General features: G+C 41.2%; 1 protein-coding gene across 1 annotated transcript; it reads left to right on the forward strand.

Annotated features, from left to right (window-relative positions):
- Positions 1-1943: 1943 nt before the first annotated feature.
- On the forward strand, positions 1944-16452 carry LOC118777886 (transitional endoplasmic reticulum ATPase). Its single transcript, XM_036529125.1, has 17 exons — positions 1944-2082; positions 4746-4857; positions 6231-6403; positions 6549-6691; positions 6971-7101; positions 8081-8212; positions 8567-8669; positions 8818-8951; positions 9120-9255; positions 10035-10147; positions 11459-11623; positions 11830-11952; positions 12208-12420; positions 13935-14243; positions 14584-14739; positions 14890-15044; positions 16016-16452. The coding sequence occupies exons 1-17, from the start codon at positions 2066-2068 to the stop codon at positions 16119-16121; spliced, it is 2421 nt and encodes an 806-aa protein (XP_036385018.1). The 5' UTR covers positions 1944-2065; the 3' UTR covers positions 16122-16452.
- Positions 16453-16797: the final 345 nt, after the last annotated feature.

Raw genomic sequence — 16797 nt, forward strand, 5'->3', positions numbered from 1 at the left:
GATGCTAGTAGTCAGGAGTTGGTGTACCAAGTTTTCATCTCACATCACCTTTTTGTCAAGGCAGTGCTTGACACTGAAGATATTCAGCTCAAGGCTAGAGTTTATCATAAAATGTTCCTTATTGTCCATGAGAAATGTGGGGAAATCCTGTTTTGATTTCAGAAAATGTCAACCATTTTCAATATTCACAAAGTAAAGCTAACATTTTGTATTGTACAAATAATATAAAATGATCACTGTGTGTGTGTATGGATATTTTTGTGTGATGTTAAGATTGCAGAGCCCATGGTATTTCAATGTACCTGTAGCCTTGTCCTTCCACTTATTTTTTACACACATTATTACTTTGAAATATTTAACTCTTAGTGTCTGTGTTGCATTTAAATGTGATGAAATGTATAAACATTGACATAGCTCACAAAAGTGTGAAGGCTTTACACAGTTTGTGAACAGTTGTCAAGGACCGGCTTGCCTACCTCTGGTCCTTACTGTTGGCAATTTTGCCTGTTCTCATGGGCCATGTGTTAGAGATCTGCAAACACACACAGAAGAAGGTCCATTAACATGTATTTGACCACCAATCATCTGTAATACCTGGATCAAATATATTTATCATAAGATTAATTTCCTCTTTTATTTAATTTTAATGTATGCACTGTATCATTTCAAAGTTATTTCAACAATAAATTTATTTTGTTCCATTTTGTCCCTGATTAGAGGATTCAAGGGAACATACCAAATCATCTTGCCTTCACTATGCCTCAGCTGTGCCTTCAATGTGGCATCAGTGAACTGGTTCCATGCTCTACATACCTCCCATAACATATTCCAGACACTTGGATATATAGGAATTTTCGGTGAAGTCAGATGTGTCAAACAATGTTGTTTCTTTTGGGTTGTATTATAGTGAAGCCATATTCCCAACTATACATTTTCATCAATGATGATGAATTTATTATTTTTTTGCAGACCCATCATGAGATGCAAACAACAGAATGTGATTTTATATGTGTAGATGGAGTGTAACAGTGGAGAAAATATATTTTTATTTTTAGTCCTCTAAGGAGAACTGGGCTGTGAAACAGTAGCTACGACTGAGTGCACTGTGATTTTCCGAATGAGGGAGACATTGAAAGAGGTTCTGCGTTGATAAGGGGGCGTAACAATGAGTTCTCACTCTAACTGAAAGTACCTATAGTTAGATTTGAGATTTGAGCACAAGTAATGCTTCACAAAGGAACCGAAAATTAAGCATCTGCTACCATAAGCTTTTGTCTTTGTAAATGATAGTTTTAAAGCATATACCAGTTGAATATAATAACTAACACAAGGGTATAATCTGATTAGTTTTAATTTTTTTAATTAGTTTTTAAGAGTATTTTCATACAAAGTATTTTCACATAAAATATTCACATTTACATTTTTTGATTTGGCAGACGCCGTTATCTAGTGCGACATTTGTTAAAGTGTAAAGATCAACATGTGACAAAATGAAGCGTTATGGTTATACAATACTTGCTTTATATATGTCATATTAGTAACATTGACCAGTTTGTGACAACATTTTTCTGCATTCAAGCGTGTCTGCACAAACTGAAGGAAATTTAATAGCAAAGCGATTGCAATTGTTTTTAACGAAATATCCAACGCTTTCCGTTATGATTGGATTAAGATGACCACACGGAGGCTTTGCATCCAATGAGTATATAAGTTGTTGAATAATATAAGTTACTCCTCCAAAGCGGATGAATGCGATTTCCCCAATGATATCCAGGTTGCTCGGTAGAATATGTTTCCGCAGTCTGGATTTACTACGCGATTGGCAGCTGTTATATCGTTTGTAAAATGACCAATGAGCACATAGTTACTAGGCCGAGCAGGATAATAACGCTTTTTATGATTGGCTCGTTTTTACCCTCTGTTTTCGGTAGTTTCTCCGCAGCTCTGAGATGAGTGAGTGGCCTTGGATTCGATTTGAGGGGAAATAGCTGTGACCAGGAGGCTGCGAGGGGAAAAAATATAAAGAAATAACGTTTTATTTATACAGTAGTTCAGGAGGACCAACATGGCTTCGGGCGGAGAGTAAGTACAGCGTGAAACTTTGTAGAAATCATCAAATTTTGGCATTGTGTCTGAGTTTTGGAAAATCATTTGTTAATGACCCGTCGCCGATTAAAATTTACCCCATCAAATAAAGAGGGACAGAAAACAGTCTTGACGCTTTTATCCCAACTTCACGGGGCCAAACGCTCACGATCTCTCGTACTAATTTCGGTTACTGTCTAGTAAGCATCACTTTCAAATAAGCTGTGTGGTTGAATTAGTTTAAAATATATAACTGGTTAGCCAGATAGCGTTACCGACATGACATGTGATGGCTAGCCGGACAGCTACATAACCAGTTTACCACACAATCTAAGCGGCCAATCGATGGCAATATACAATACATGGCGTTTCAGTGAGATGGCGATCTTGGTTGTAGAGTTGCCTGGAGTTAATATGACAATGTACACATGCCTCTAAGCAACGTTAATTTCAAGATGATGAGTAACGTTAGCAAGCTGGCTAATCGACACCAAGCTAGTCGTTGATTTTCTGGCGAGCAGGCATTGGCCTACCGGCACTAACGTTGCTGCATTTGCGACGTTTTGCTAACATTGCTAGGTAGATGCCAGTTATTCACAAAAGGTGAACAGCTATCTGGTTAACTGTAACGTTAGACATTCGGCTGGTTGGTAACTTAGTTAATTGTCTAGCTAAGTTAAGTTACCTAACCGCCGATTTGAGGGTCTTGGAAACGTCACTTGGTCTTTGAAGGGACATGTTTAGCTTGTTTACTAATTAGCTATAATAGCTGATAGGTGCACACTTACCCACATTTACAGTTAGCCAGTTATGTAGTTTACTAGAGGAAAGCCCAAGCTGCTAGTTTGGAAAATTTAAATTATTATGTATAATATCTGTATTGGCCTAGTGACGTACGTGTCCAGCTAATATTAACTTTGAGTTTGTGGGGCATTGCTAACCAGATACGTTTAATGTCAGTCACTTCAGTGTTGAGGTTCCATTATTCCTAAACATTTCGTAATAAATTGCATTTCTATCCGCTTATTCTTAGCAAGCTCGCTGGCTAGCGGATGTTAGCCGGATGCTTTGGTAGTTAGCTAAACAGCATGCTTTATATAGTTTAGAGCTAACTAGGCATTAAACGTTATTAAACGTTAAGTGTCTTGGCTAGGTAGTGACTTGGTCGGAATGGTGTCTAACGTTAACCTCGATTGTTCGCAGCGGTGTCGATTCTTTTTGCCGTTTCTTGCTGTGTCATCATCAGGGCCTACACTGTGGGACTAACGTTACAAGTGCCCATACAGATAGCTTTGATAGCTAGCTTTTTCATTGCTCATAACATCAGTTGACTGCGGTACCTAGGCTAGGTGGTTGACCAGGCTAGTTATGTATAGTTCAAAAGATCTAGTTAGTTTACCAGTTAATTTTAGCCTAACTAGTTAGGTATGTATCGTTAGCGCTGCACTCGGTTGCTAGATCGCAGGCTTGGAGCTTAACGCTGTCAATGTGTACCTGACGCATGACATTTAACTAGCCAGGTAGTTAGTTATCATAGTCATCATTAGTGAACTTCGAGCAAATCGCAGGTTTTGAAATTAATCGCGTACCTAGTTTGCCAGTGCAACACCATTTAAAAATTGTCATGGAGCTTGTTAAAATCGATAAAAATGGTACTACGTCTACGTCTTAGTTTCAACAGAAGTTTAGTCTCGCTTTAGATGCAATTACGTTTGTTGGCTAGCTGCATCGATTTGGTATACAAGAGTTTCAAACTATTAGAATTAACGACGTTTTAAGGAAATTTAATGAAATGTTTTAACACGCAGTAGCGATGAGAAATGAGATTTGTATCCACAACAAAAGCGGTTGTTGCATCGCGATGCAGATGAACTACTATAGAATGTCACAGCTGAAGCGAGAACAAAAACATCGATCTCGAGAAACATTAAAGATTCGTGTTTCTGTTGTCTTGAGAAATTGTGTATTTTAGTCCACATTGTCTGCATTCATGATTATTGATTTTGCATGCAATTTGAACTTAATTGGTACTACACAGTGTACTCTACCCTTGCACTAATTACTCTTTAATCGTCCCTGAAATTAATTCGAAACCAAAACAAGATATTTGTAAGCGTTGGTTGAGCACTTTGGCAGTGGAGTGTTAAATGAATTGTTTAATCCACAGCCTTATGGTTCAAAGAAAAAGACTGAATTCCGTCTGAGTGTGAAGAATTAAAGTTCTAGCATTGATCTGGCAGAAATTTAAAGGGTAGCTTTGAAAGCATACAGTTTATGTGGAAGCACTTATTGTGTTACTTTAGAACACTTTTGTGGATCCTAAGTATATTTCCAGGATGAAGTATATGTCCTGCTGGAGTAATCACCACTGATATTAATTGCCTCGGTGCTAATTACAGTTAAAGCTATTTTCAGTATTTCTTGGTAACATTATAATCTTATTCCAACAGTAAATACTTACAATGAATGGTTTAACAATGTAAATGGCCTAATTACTATCAAACTGTAAATTTGTGTCTATGTTAACATGTAAAATAATGAGACATTCTAATGTATTTTATTATAGATGTTAAACATGTTACATATAAATTCCTGACTGATGTGGCCAAGGCCTCTGCTAAATGAAATTTAAAATAAGTATTTTATTGTTTTCTCCATAGATCCAAAAATGATGATCTTTCCACTGCCATTTTAAAGCAAAAGAACAGACCAAACAGGTTGATTGTGGATGAGTCCATCAATGAGGACAACAGTGTTGTCTCACTTTCTCAGGTATGGTTTTACTTCCATTTCGCTCATGCATATTTAGTTGTTTGGTGTTATAACCAGACCTCAGACCTCAGGTAAGAGTACTGGTATTCCTTGTTTCCTTGAGCCATGTTAACCGGTGGGTGGATGACCCGGGTGGCCATGGTTCAGTCTAAGTTAACTGTGTTTTCTTACATGACATGGACAGTGTAGTTAGCTCCTGGAGGAGGTCTATTCCTTTTCCACCCTGCCTCTCTCTATTAGCAACAAGCACAAAGTGCTGGCAAGCTTGCTAAAAACTAATGCACAGTCACTTACTAGCAGCTAGTCAGCTAGTTGGAATATCAGTCTGGCTTGACAGAAGTTAATATTTTTATGCATGGTTTGTTCTGTGATCATGGTGCATATTGTTCTTGGCTACCTTGCAAGTGAAGAAGAGCCTCCAATGTCATTAAAAAAAGTAAAACAGGGCTTGACATTAATGGTTGCCCAGTTACCCTGGGAAACCAAATGTCACCTACGAAGAGGTTTTGCCAATCATTTCCAGTTGCCCATCTTGGCATGCAAAAGCTGCTAAAATAAATAAATAAATAAATAAATAAATAAAGCAATTTTTCTCCTTAAATAAAACTGTTTCCCCTTTCATTGCCTTGCATTGGTGGACCTCCTTTACGATATTGTATCTCACCATTGCAGAAAACCCAGCAATATAATATTAAGCTACATCCTTCTCCTACATCATTCTCAATGTACTCTGACAATATGTATTTTCATCCAAAAAACTATGGCATTCATGGAACATAAGTCCCATGTGTGAAATTCTTGTTGTAACTACTTAAGCTAGGCAGTTTCTAATTGATAGTGCTGTTGCCAATCTATGCATGAACACTATGATTGGAGTAGCCAACATATCTCTGATCCACACACCTCTGCACTGTGTAGCCAATCACACTTGACTTGCTCACACATTTCAATGAGACATGGATCTACAGACCAATTTGCAGTTTTCAGACTTGTCATTAAGCGAACAACAATTCCATGCCAGCTACATGTTTTATTTTTTTTCTGTATACCTTGCTGTATCAAATCTGCGGCATTGTGGCATAGTGATGAGGAGCAGGGCTCGTAACCAAAAGGTTGCTGGTTTGATTCCCTGCCGGATGACAAGTGTTGTACTCTTGGGCAAGGTACCCACAGTTGCCACAGTAAATACGAAGCTGTATAAATGGGTAACATGTAAAAACTGTAACCTAAGTAAGTCGCTCTGGATAAGAGCATCTGCTAAATGCATATAATGTAACATGTGCGGCTTACGTTTTGTGAACGTTTTGAAGTGTGAACTGCTGTTGCTGGGTTGACGAATGCTTTGAACGTCTCTCCTGTGTCTCTCCCGGCAGGCAAAGATGGATGAGCTGCAGCTCTTCAGAGGAGACACCGTTTTGCTGAAGGGGAAGAAGAGGAGGGAGACTGTGTGCATCGTGCTCTCCGATGACACCTGCTCTGACGAGAAAGTGCGCATGAATCGCGTGGTCCGCAACAACCTGAGAGTGCGCCTGGGTGATGTCATCAGGTGGGTCTCTTACCATGCCTCCTCACACTGTGTTTCATCCCCAGCGTTCCATGTACCATTAAGTACCCCCTTAGAAAGAAAACAGTAATCGTGTATGAGGTGGACCTTTTAAATTTGATTATTGCGACATTTTGTCTTGGTGCAGTATCCAGCCGTGTCCGGATGTGAAGTATGGGAAGCGTATTCACGTTCTTCCCATCGATGACACTGTGGAGGGGATCACAGGCAACCTGTTTGAGGTGTATCTCAAGCCATATTTCCTGGAAGCCTACAGACCAATCAGGAAAGGTAAAATTCGCAACAAAAGGAGTGTGCCTGTTAAGTGCACTTTTTCACAGTTGACTTGCAGTGTTTTTTGTTGTTGCTGTTGTTTTGTTAGCATTTTTGTTAGAATTTCTGTCTGTCCAGGAAGTTATTTTGTTGTGTACCTGATGTTTTGGTAAGGAGATGATTCTGAGGGCAACATCCCAATAACTTTACTCCATAAAGTGGATAGTGGATTTATTCCTCTACTGGATGATCATCTTTTTCATCTGTCTACAAGCTACATTGCTGCTATTGTTGCAGGAGATATTTTCCTGGTCAGAGGAGGGATGCGAGCTGTTGAGTTCAAAGTGGTGGAGACAGACCCCAGCCCCTACTGCATAGTGGCCCCAGACACAGTCATCCACTGTGAGGGAGAGCCCATCAAGCGGGAGGTAGGTCATGCAGGAAGTATGAGCAAGATTTACAATGCAGATGCACTAACCTGTATTTAGTTATACCTTAGCATGGCTGTGGTTTTTACCAAATTCACATGACCTCATTCTTTACATACCATGGCTGAAACCAGTCTCTGCTGTTGCACTTCCTGATATAACAACACAATCAGGAAGTTGGGGGGGCAAAATAGAATTGGGCCTATTTATTTAGAGTGAGGAAATGGGATGCTTTTGATTGCAAATTTCTCCCTTAAGTAGTGCAAAAGCGAAACACATTTGCATGTTTCACTGAGTTGCTGTGAGAAACAATGTTCTACAGGTGTTCTGCGTTGAGGTCTGCAAACTGAGAACTGAACTTGGCAGTTTGCAGTTTAACTGTGTACTGATGAGGCCCATTACTTAAAATTCCTCAAATCCATAGACCCAACTCATTTTAGCTTATCTTAATACTCACCACAACACTGGAATGTAAATAGTGTGTGATTTCAATGCTGCCAACTGGAGTTTCAGTTTGGCAGCAGTAAAGCAAAACACCGTGGTCACAGTGCTCTTGAATGGCTGTCTGGCAGGGGTGAAGATAGGACTGTTAAGACAAGGAAATGCAAGTGTTTAATTTTAGCAGTGCCAGTGACAATTTCAGATAATGGCCCCAAACCTAACAAAAAGGCATTTTTATACAGGGTGTGGGTATGTAGTGATGTAAGGTAGCCAGGTATGAGGGAATAGGCTATTTTAGTATTAACAGATTTCTTTGAGGTAATCATACAAACAAAGCTTAAAGTGTTGATTTGACCTGCTGAAATCTTTGCTGACTTTCAGTTTTCAGCTACTCCAAAGCTTTATGTTCTTCCTTTTTTTCTCTCGGGTGGACCTATACCTAGATAGATATGCTTTAGTCACACTTTGCTGCACCTGAGCAAAATGGAAATACATACAAGGTGAATAGCAGAAAAAAGATGTATAACTCTGTTTCTAGGATGAAGAGGAATCCCTTAATGAGGTTGGCTACGATGATATTGGAGGAGTTAGGAAGCAGCTGGCCCAGATCAAAGAAATGGTGGAACTACCTCTGAGGCACCCTGCTCTTTTCAAGGCCATTGGTGTGAAGGTGAGACAAACCCTAATTTTTGCAAAGGTCCATTAGTGTTTTATTAGTTGGTAAACAGAAATCTGTGATGACGTCAAGCAACATAGGCTTCATGGTATGCTGCAGAAAGAAAAGAAAAAAGGCCAGCAAAAGTCTTTTTCACAGCCAGCTATAGCAAGTTGTGGAAACATGTTGACCTCCAAGAAGATGGGAGTGCTTAATTACTGCATTAATTGTTTTACATTGAAATTATTTTTTTGTTGTACTTTCCCTCCAAAATACATTTTTGTCATCAACTTTATAGGCCAAAAAATCATCAACCATTAAACTAACTGCATGTGAAGTTGTATGTTCAATATAAATCTCTTTTCATAGCCTCCACGTGGCATTCTTCTGTATGGACCACCTGGAACAGGAAAGACTCTGATTGCTCGAGCTGTTGCAAATGAAACTGGAGCATTCTTCTTTCTCATCAACGGTAAGAGAATCAGTGCAAAGAAAATGAAACTCAAATGTGCTCGCTTAGTTAAAGGCTTGTAGACAGGACCATTCAGAAGCATTTTATTAATATTTTGCTGCCGCCTTGATTAATTTTTGTCCATTAATGCCCGTTTGCATGTTTTCAGGGCCTGAGATTATGAGCAAGCTTGCTGGAGAGTCTGAAAGCAACCTGAGAAAAGCTTTTGAAGAAGCTGAAAAGAATGCCCCCGCCATTATCTTTATTGATGAGCTCGATGCTATTGCACCAAAAAGAGAAAAGGTAGAGCAAGTAAACAAGTTCCATAACAAAGTAACAGCCTGTCAAGCAGCATTCATTGCTTTGTGTATGGAGATGCAGGATGATTACTAATTGCTCGTTATGTGTGTGTACAGTTGCTTCACATTTTAAATCTGTGTGAAATTCTTACCTGTGTTCCTGCTTCACCAGACTCACGGAGAAGTTGAGAGGCGAATTGTCTCTCAGCTGCTGACTCTCATGGACGGGCTGAAGCAGAGGGCACATGTCATTGTCATGGCAGCCACCAACAGACCCAACAGCATTGATCCAGCCCTCAGGCGATTTGGTAAAAGATTCCATCCCATCCATGTTTGAACCAACACGTCCCAGTGCAGTCCGTAGTGCTACTGTTTTAGTCTATATGTCCTCATGTCTCAAAATGCACTCTCAGATCTGTTGTCAGCACTGTCCTGCAAATTATTTCTGTACAGCTCTCAATCGGAATGGGGGCTTTGGCTTTTTCTGACAATGACTGAATGATCATGTTTTTGTTGTGAGGTCTGATGCCTCAGTGTCTGTGTTCTTCTGAAGAGTCATTGATTTCAAATGCATACATCTGCACTTTGCCCACAAGGTTGTTTTTGTTATTCCAGTGTTTCCAACATTGACAAAAGTCTCCCTGAGACACGTTCTTTGCCCTTGCTGCGCAGAGTCTGTGCTTCTGAAAGTACATTACAGTGGAATTGCCTTTAGCATGCAAGCACTTTAATACAACTTGGGTTAAAAACCAGCAAATTATCAATATGGAATAGAACAGTTCATAGTCCAATAGAGAGCTTTATGCCTTTTGTGGCACGTTACACTATTAAGGTACTGAATTGTCCCATTTCATGTGGATGACAAAACTGGTGAATTAAATGTTGCAAGTATTAGGCATCTCAACAGTCTGCATTATAAATCTAAATGTCCTAGAGCTCAGGAAAAAGCAGGTAGGTGACAAACTCTTCAAAGGAGTGAAGAAGTCAAGCACTCACGGCACAAGAGATGAGGATTAACTTTTTACGCGGTAGCGTAAGTGTACCTGAAGTTAAGGTAACCACGCTGTTTGTGTCTTTTTCATTTAAGGCCGTTTTGACAGAGAGGTGGACATTGGTATTCCTGATGCAACAGGACGACTTGAGATCCTTCAGATCCACACCAAGAACATGAAGCTGGCTGACGATGTTGATCTTGAGCAGGTCCGTAACGGAAACCTTTGTAAACCCAGTCTGTCCCTCCTTTCTGTGTAGTGTACTATTTGATAGCATGTTCACACATCTAGCATTTGAGGTACTAGTGATTAAACCAAGGTCAATGATGTGTACCTCAGGTAGAAAACTTTCCAATACTAGGACATGTGTGATATTTGTATAGTATGTCAGTGTAGTCAGATCATGCTTCCTCCACCACGCCTTAGCGGAAATCTGTATTATATGTACAGATTCAATACTGTAACAGGTTCAGAATCATGTATAGCTGTCAATTATTTATACAGTATTTGAATGTAAAGATTCCCTTTGTTGTATAATCCCTTATTGTGACCCTTTCTAGATATTTTATAGATATGTAATCATGGATATTGTATGTACACTGGCAAATGCCAAAAAAGGAAAAAGTAAAGGAGTAAGTGAGGCCTACAAAGTATATTGAAAGCATGTACTTCCAGCCAGGTGTAGCGCCTGAATTAGTGAAGCAGTTAAGCATGATGGGATGTTAGGGTCATATATAAAAATCCTGGGCAGACCCTGCCATAGCTATAGGAGGAGATCTCAGTGACTTTGAGAGAGGGGCCATTGTTGGCATGTTTGGCAGGAGTTACAGTGACAAAGATGGCTCAGCTTTCTAATGTTTCAAAAGGAACAGTGGCTCAGGTCATTTTGGTATGGACGTCTGAGGGAGACATTAACCAGGTGCAGCTGTGGCTGAAAGGGCATCCTCGACTGTGATGTCTGTGCATTGATTCAAGATGCAGGGCAAAATGAACAGGCAACAGCTGAATCAGTTGACTGCAAATTTTAATCTGTGGTGTGAACAGGCAGTTTCAAGAACACGTTTGTGAGTGAAGCAGTGCACAGGCAGTGACCGGCTGGACAGGGAAAGAACGTCATGGTCGGATGAGTCATCCTTCACCTGGCTCTCCACATGGGGGCGAGTGCACGTGTGGCACAGGCCAAAAGAAGCATAAAGGCTTGAGTGCCAGGATGATATTGCCTCCATTGACAGGACATAAGTGGCCTCTCAAAGGTTTGATGAGGATGAAAATGGTGTAAAACGTATGCCATGGCCATCTCAGTCAGCAGATCTCAACCCTGTTGAATACTTATGGGAGACTCTGGAGCAGCCCCTGAGACAGTGTTTTCTACCACCACCAACAGAACAACAGATATCTGTTTCTGTCTCCAGACACTTGGAGATTCTATACCAAGGTGTGCTGAAAAGCTGTTCTGGCAGCTTATTTTTATTTTTGGTGTGTCCTTTATTTTGGCATTTGCCTGTACTTTCCATTCCAGGTTGCCAATGAGACTCACGGCCACGTGGGAGCCGATTTGGCAGCCCTGTGCTCAGAGGCTGCATTGCAGGCCATCAGAAAGAAAATGGACCTGATTGACCTGGAGGATGAGACCATTGATGCTGAGGTCATGAACTCCCTGGCTGTCACCATGGATGACTTCAGGGTGAGATCACCATGCTGTGTGACTGGATTTCTGTCATTACACATTTCATCAAAGAATGTTTGCCAGTTTGTGTTATGTTTTGCTTCTGATGTTGCTGTGGCCAGTACTCTGAAACCGAATTTTAGATTTCTAAAGGCTCTGCTTGGCTGGAAATAAAGTATACCTGTAACCTGTGAATAAATATTTCTGGGGGATTTGTTTTCAAGTGGGCCCTGAGTCAGAGCAACCCCTCAGCCTTGCGAGAGACGGTGGTGGAAGTGCCCAATATCACCTGGGAGGATATTGGTGGTCTGGAGGATGTCAAGAGAGAGCTGCAGGAGCTTGTACAGGTAGATCACATTCTGAAGAGATCAGCAGTCTGACAAGCCAGCTGCATACTGCAGACTGCATAGAATACCTCAGTGGGAAAATATGTTTATGTAATAAATTCAACCATTAAAACAATTTAAAACATGATATTTAAAATGAAATAATGAATGAAAGGCAGATAATATGAAGAATAATAAAATAAAAAGCAAACTTCTAATAAAATGTGTAGGTGAAAACCAATGGAAAAAGTAACCCATAAATGTGATCAATTGTAGTACCCAGTGGAGCATCCAGACAAATTCCTCAAGTTTGGCATGACCCCTTCCAAGGGAGTGCTGTTCTATGGACCACCTGGCTGTGGTAAAACTCTTTTGGCAAAGGCTATTGCCAATGAGTGCCAGGCCAATTTCATCTCCATCAAAGGCCCAGAGCTGCTCACCATGTGGTTTGGTGAGTCTGAGGCCAACGTCCGAGAGATTTTTGACAAGGTAAGCTATGTACCCTAAAAGTATTCTTTACATTTACATTTACATTTATTTATTTAGCAGACGCTTTTATCCAAAGCGACTTACAAAAGTGCATACAGTAGGTACAGCGACAGTACGGGGACAGGATGTGTACAGTTCCACAATGAGACAGTTCTCAGCTGAGAGCAAGGTCTGTTTGAGGACGCAGTACTATCAGATTTTTACAATTACACAATACAGCAATTGTGTGCTGGGTCAGTCCAGGTAGAGTCTGAAGAGGTGCGTCTTCAGGCCCCGTCTGAAGGACTGGGGTGAAGGAGCTGTCCGTAGCGAGACCGGGAGTTCGTTCCACCACTGGGGAGCGATGTAGGCGAAACGCCGATGTCTGGCAGAACGAGCACCTCCTGCCTTGACCATGCAGGGAGCAAGGCGTCCAGTTGCTGCTGAGCGTAGGGGTCGGGCTGGTGTGTAGGGCTGGATGAGTTCTTGGAGGTAGGCAGGGGCTGTCCTGTTGACTGCAGAGAAGGCGAGGGTCAGGGTCTTGAATCTGATCCTGGCAGCGACAGGAAGCCAGTGGAGGGATTTCAGCAGGGGAGTAACATGGGAGAATTTGGGGAGGTTGAAGATCAGTCGGGCAGCTGCATTCTGGATGAGCTGGAGAGGGTGGGTGGTGCATGCTGGGAGGCCTGCAAGGAGAGCGTTGCAGTAGTCCAGTCGAGGGAGAACTGTGGCCTGGATAAGGAGCTGCGTCGCGTATGTGGTTAGGAACGGGCGAATCCTCCTGATGTTGTGGAGGAGGAATCGGCAGGTCCGTGACGTGCGAGCAATGTACTCCTTGAAGTCCAGGTTACTGTCGAGGGTGATGCCCAAGCTCTTTGCTGTCCGAGAGGATGGTATTGTGGTGCCATCGAAGGTGATGGAAAGGTCTTGAATATGAATGAATCAATGAAGGTATTCTTGAATTACTCTGCTTATAATGCCAGTAAAATTGTATATATTGGGGCTGACATACAAATGTATGCAGTATACAACAAAACACTGAAACACTTTTAAAGCAACTGTAAGTTCAATACTTCTGTACTTTTTGGGGAGTTTGTAAAGAACATGCACTGAAACCCTGCTATTAAGAAGAGAAATATGAAGAAAAAAGATACTGACATGTAGCTTAGTGCTTAATTTTTAAGATATTTATGGGGTAACATTTAATTGGCAATTGAAAGCATCTTGTAAAATATCATGGGTGACTGTATGACAGTGTATATGATGTATACTGTTGTATAAGAAACGTTACATAAGATACCTTACATAACTTGAGCTGTTATATAAGAGCACAGATAAAATACAGAATTTGTATGCTCTGCCAAAATGACATTCTGTGCACTGCTGTGTAAGGCCATATTATGTTTAGATCAATAGCAGGGGGATAGGGAAGGTCACTTGCAGCTAACAGTAACTACAGTACTGGCCTTGCCCAGTGTGGAGCTGAGAGTTTTCAGGGCTGAAGCTAACATTTGAACCCTGCTTTGCTGCCACAGGCCCGCCAGGCTGCCCCCTGCGTCCTGTTCTTCGATGAGCTGGACTCCATCGCCAAGGCCCGTGGCGGGAACGTCGGGGACGGCGGCGGGGCCGCGGACAGGGTCATCAACCAGATCCTGACCGAGATGGACGGCATGTCCAGCAAGAAGAATGTCTTCATCATCGGGGCCACCAACAGGCCGGACATCATCGACCCTGCCATCCTGCGACCCGGCCGTCTGGACCAGCTCATCTACATCCCACTGCCTGATGAGAAGTCGCGCATCGCAATCCTCAAGGCTAACCTCAGAAAGTCTCCCATCTCCAAGGTAAGGCATAATCTCTCCTACCATTAGCAGGAGTCCTAAAAGCTCCCATGCACTTGCTTCAGTTTCCCAAAAAGTGCTTTCTGTTTGCCTTGGAAAAATTATTGAACAGGTTAGAAGTTTTTAGGCACCTGAGACATTATTGATTGACACAGAAAACATTCAGTATGTTCAGTCTGTATTTGACCCTAAAGGCTCATTTCACCAGCAAAGTAAATCCTCATCTGTGGTCTTTGCAGTTTGCCGTTTAAGAGGTGACAAGTGTTAAACATTTGCTGTTTAAGAGGTGACAAGTGTTAAACACTGAAGTGTAAGTAATGTTAAATGTTCCCTCTCAATACAGGATGTGGATTTGGATTTCTTGGCTAAGATGACCAATGGCTTCTCAGGAGCTGACCTAACAGAGATCTGTCAGCGAGCCTGCAAGCTGGCCATCAGGGAGTCCATCGAGAATGAGATCAGGAGGGAGCGCGAGAGGCAGACCAACCCCTCCGCCATGGTGAGGCTTTGCGCTTACATCACACCACAAATAAATGGCCAAACACTGCATTCTCCCACCAAAATATTTTTCAGGATTCGTAGATTCCATAGACGTTGCATCTGGATGCCGTCTACAGTGTGATTGCATTAAATGTTCTTTGAAATGCAGGAGGTTGAGGAGGATGACCCCGTCCCTGAGATCCGTAAAGACCACTTCGAGGAGGCCATGCGCTTCGCTCGCCGCTCTGTCAGCGATAACGACATCCGCAAATACGAGATGTTTGCACAGACCTTGCAGCAGAGCCGAGGCTTTGGCAGCTTCAGGTATGTATATGGGGGAGTTGTCCGGTCTCTTCTGTGTCAGTGCACTAATGATATAGTAAAGATTGACAGTCATGTCTTCTAGCAGTTTGAGATAGTTAACTGTTTGTTACAAGCCAATACAACCATTTGGGGGGGGTGGGGTGCTTAAGGTTGTATTTTGGCTATTTCGGTGTCAAGATCAGGGGAACCCTGGTCTCTGTTAAGCAGGTTAATAACAGTTTTATAAAAACCTTCTGTAGTCCAGGTCCAGTCAGGGACCCTCTTTTTCCCAGCTGAGCTCTAAGTTTAAGTGGATTTGAGTTGTCAATTGTCAATAGTGCTCTGGATTAAACTTTGAGTAATTTGCTGTTTTTTGTGAAGAATGTTGTTGAAAGTGATGTTACATGGCTGTATTGAGTATCATGAGTGACTTTTTTTTTTTTACACTCTTCAATTTTAACTATCCAAATGTTTTACCTGTAAATGTCTTGAGCAGTTGGCTTTTTTTTTTTTTTTTTTTTTTTTTTGCTTTGAAAAAATACAAATGTCAGTTTAAGTGTGAAATAGTGCGTACTGCAGTTTGGGGCTCCATTGAAAGCACAGTCTTGGAAAAGCAATTAACTTGCCACCGCAGTCCTCATAATAAAAATGGACTGACTAAAAGCAGCAGAAGCACAGTTATGCTTAGGAGTAAACGCCAAGAAGCCTGTGAAAGTCAACTAATAACACGACTGTTACAAAAAAGGTTTGTTACACCATTACAAAATAAATGCTAACAGAATAAGAGTTGGAATAAAAACCAGCTTGCATAGTGCACATTGGGAAATGCTACAGTAGAATGAGAGGTATAAGCAGTTGATCACCTCTTTCCAACAGTTATGTAGTGTTAAGGAGGATGCCTTGATTGAAGTCGTGTATAGTGCAACACCCATAACGTTCACACTGTACTTAGTTTTAATTTAGTTTTAATTACTGCCACCTCTTTCTCTCAGATTCCCCTCCAGTAACCAGGGTGGAGCTGGGCCGAGCCAGGGTTCGGCAGGTGGCAGCGGTGGTAATGTCTTCAACGAGGACAATGACGATGACCTCTATGGTTAAACTGGACCCATGTGGTGGACCAAAGGAATCCATCCAACCAGGCCATATTGTACAAAACGAAGTCCACGTTTCTAAGACTATATGCTTCTTAATGTTCATTTAAAAAAACATCTCTCTCCTTACAAATGGTGGAGAAAGCATGTAGCTGCTTGTATTTGCTCTGGTTTGAGAAGAAAATGATTCCAGAGCCTGTCATTAAATGAAGGGAGTGGATGGGGGTCATTTCAGAGAAGAAATTCTCAGTAGTGGCTTTATTCTCAACTTTTTAATTCACAACCTTACATATTGAGCCACTTCAGTGGTAATTAAAATGCTAGTCTCAAAGGAAGTAAAAAAAAAAAAAAAAAATCAACTTCATTTTTTATGAACATAGCATATAATGTATTAGAACTTTGAAAATGTTGTTAAAAATAAAATCTTACGAAATGAAACAAATAAACTGGTGATCTTGTCAATGTTTGTGTGTGATGTTGCTGGTGGCTCCATGTTGCTTTGCTGGAGTGTAGTGTGTTCTGCCATTACTGTGTACCATTAAGCTGACTCACAAGCTAGGCTCTTCTTAAACACTTGATTATAAACATTAAAATAAAGCTAAATTCTTTTTATAAAGAAAATCTTGTTCTGTGATTTTAATGTCATTGTGATATTTCTAGAAAAGTTACAGTTGTCTAAGTTT

This window comes from Megalops cyprinoides, chromosome 5 (assembly GCF_013368585.1).
Source record: "Megalops cyprinoides isolate fMegCyp1 chromosome 5, fMegCyp1.pri, whole genome shotgun sequence".
In the NCBI taxonomy this organism is placed as follows: Eukaryota; Metazoa; Chordata; class Actinopteri; order Elopiformes; family Megalopidae; genus Megalops; species Megalops cyprinoides.

What these genes read in the sequence shown, in the direction of transcription:
- LOC118777886 (XM_036529125.1), top strand. An exon ending in GAAAGTCTCCCATCTCCAAG is followed by an intron (nt 14,244 to 14,583) that starts GTAAGGCATAAT and finishes CTCTCAATACAG; the next exon opens with GATGTGGATTTGGATTTCTT. An exon ending in CGAGGCTTTGGCAGCTTCAG is followed by an intron (nt 15,045 to 16,015) that starts GTATGTATATGG and finishes TCTTTCTCTCAG; the next exon opens with ATTCCCCTCCAGTAACCAGG.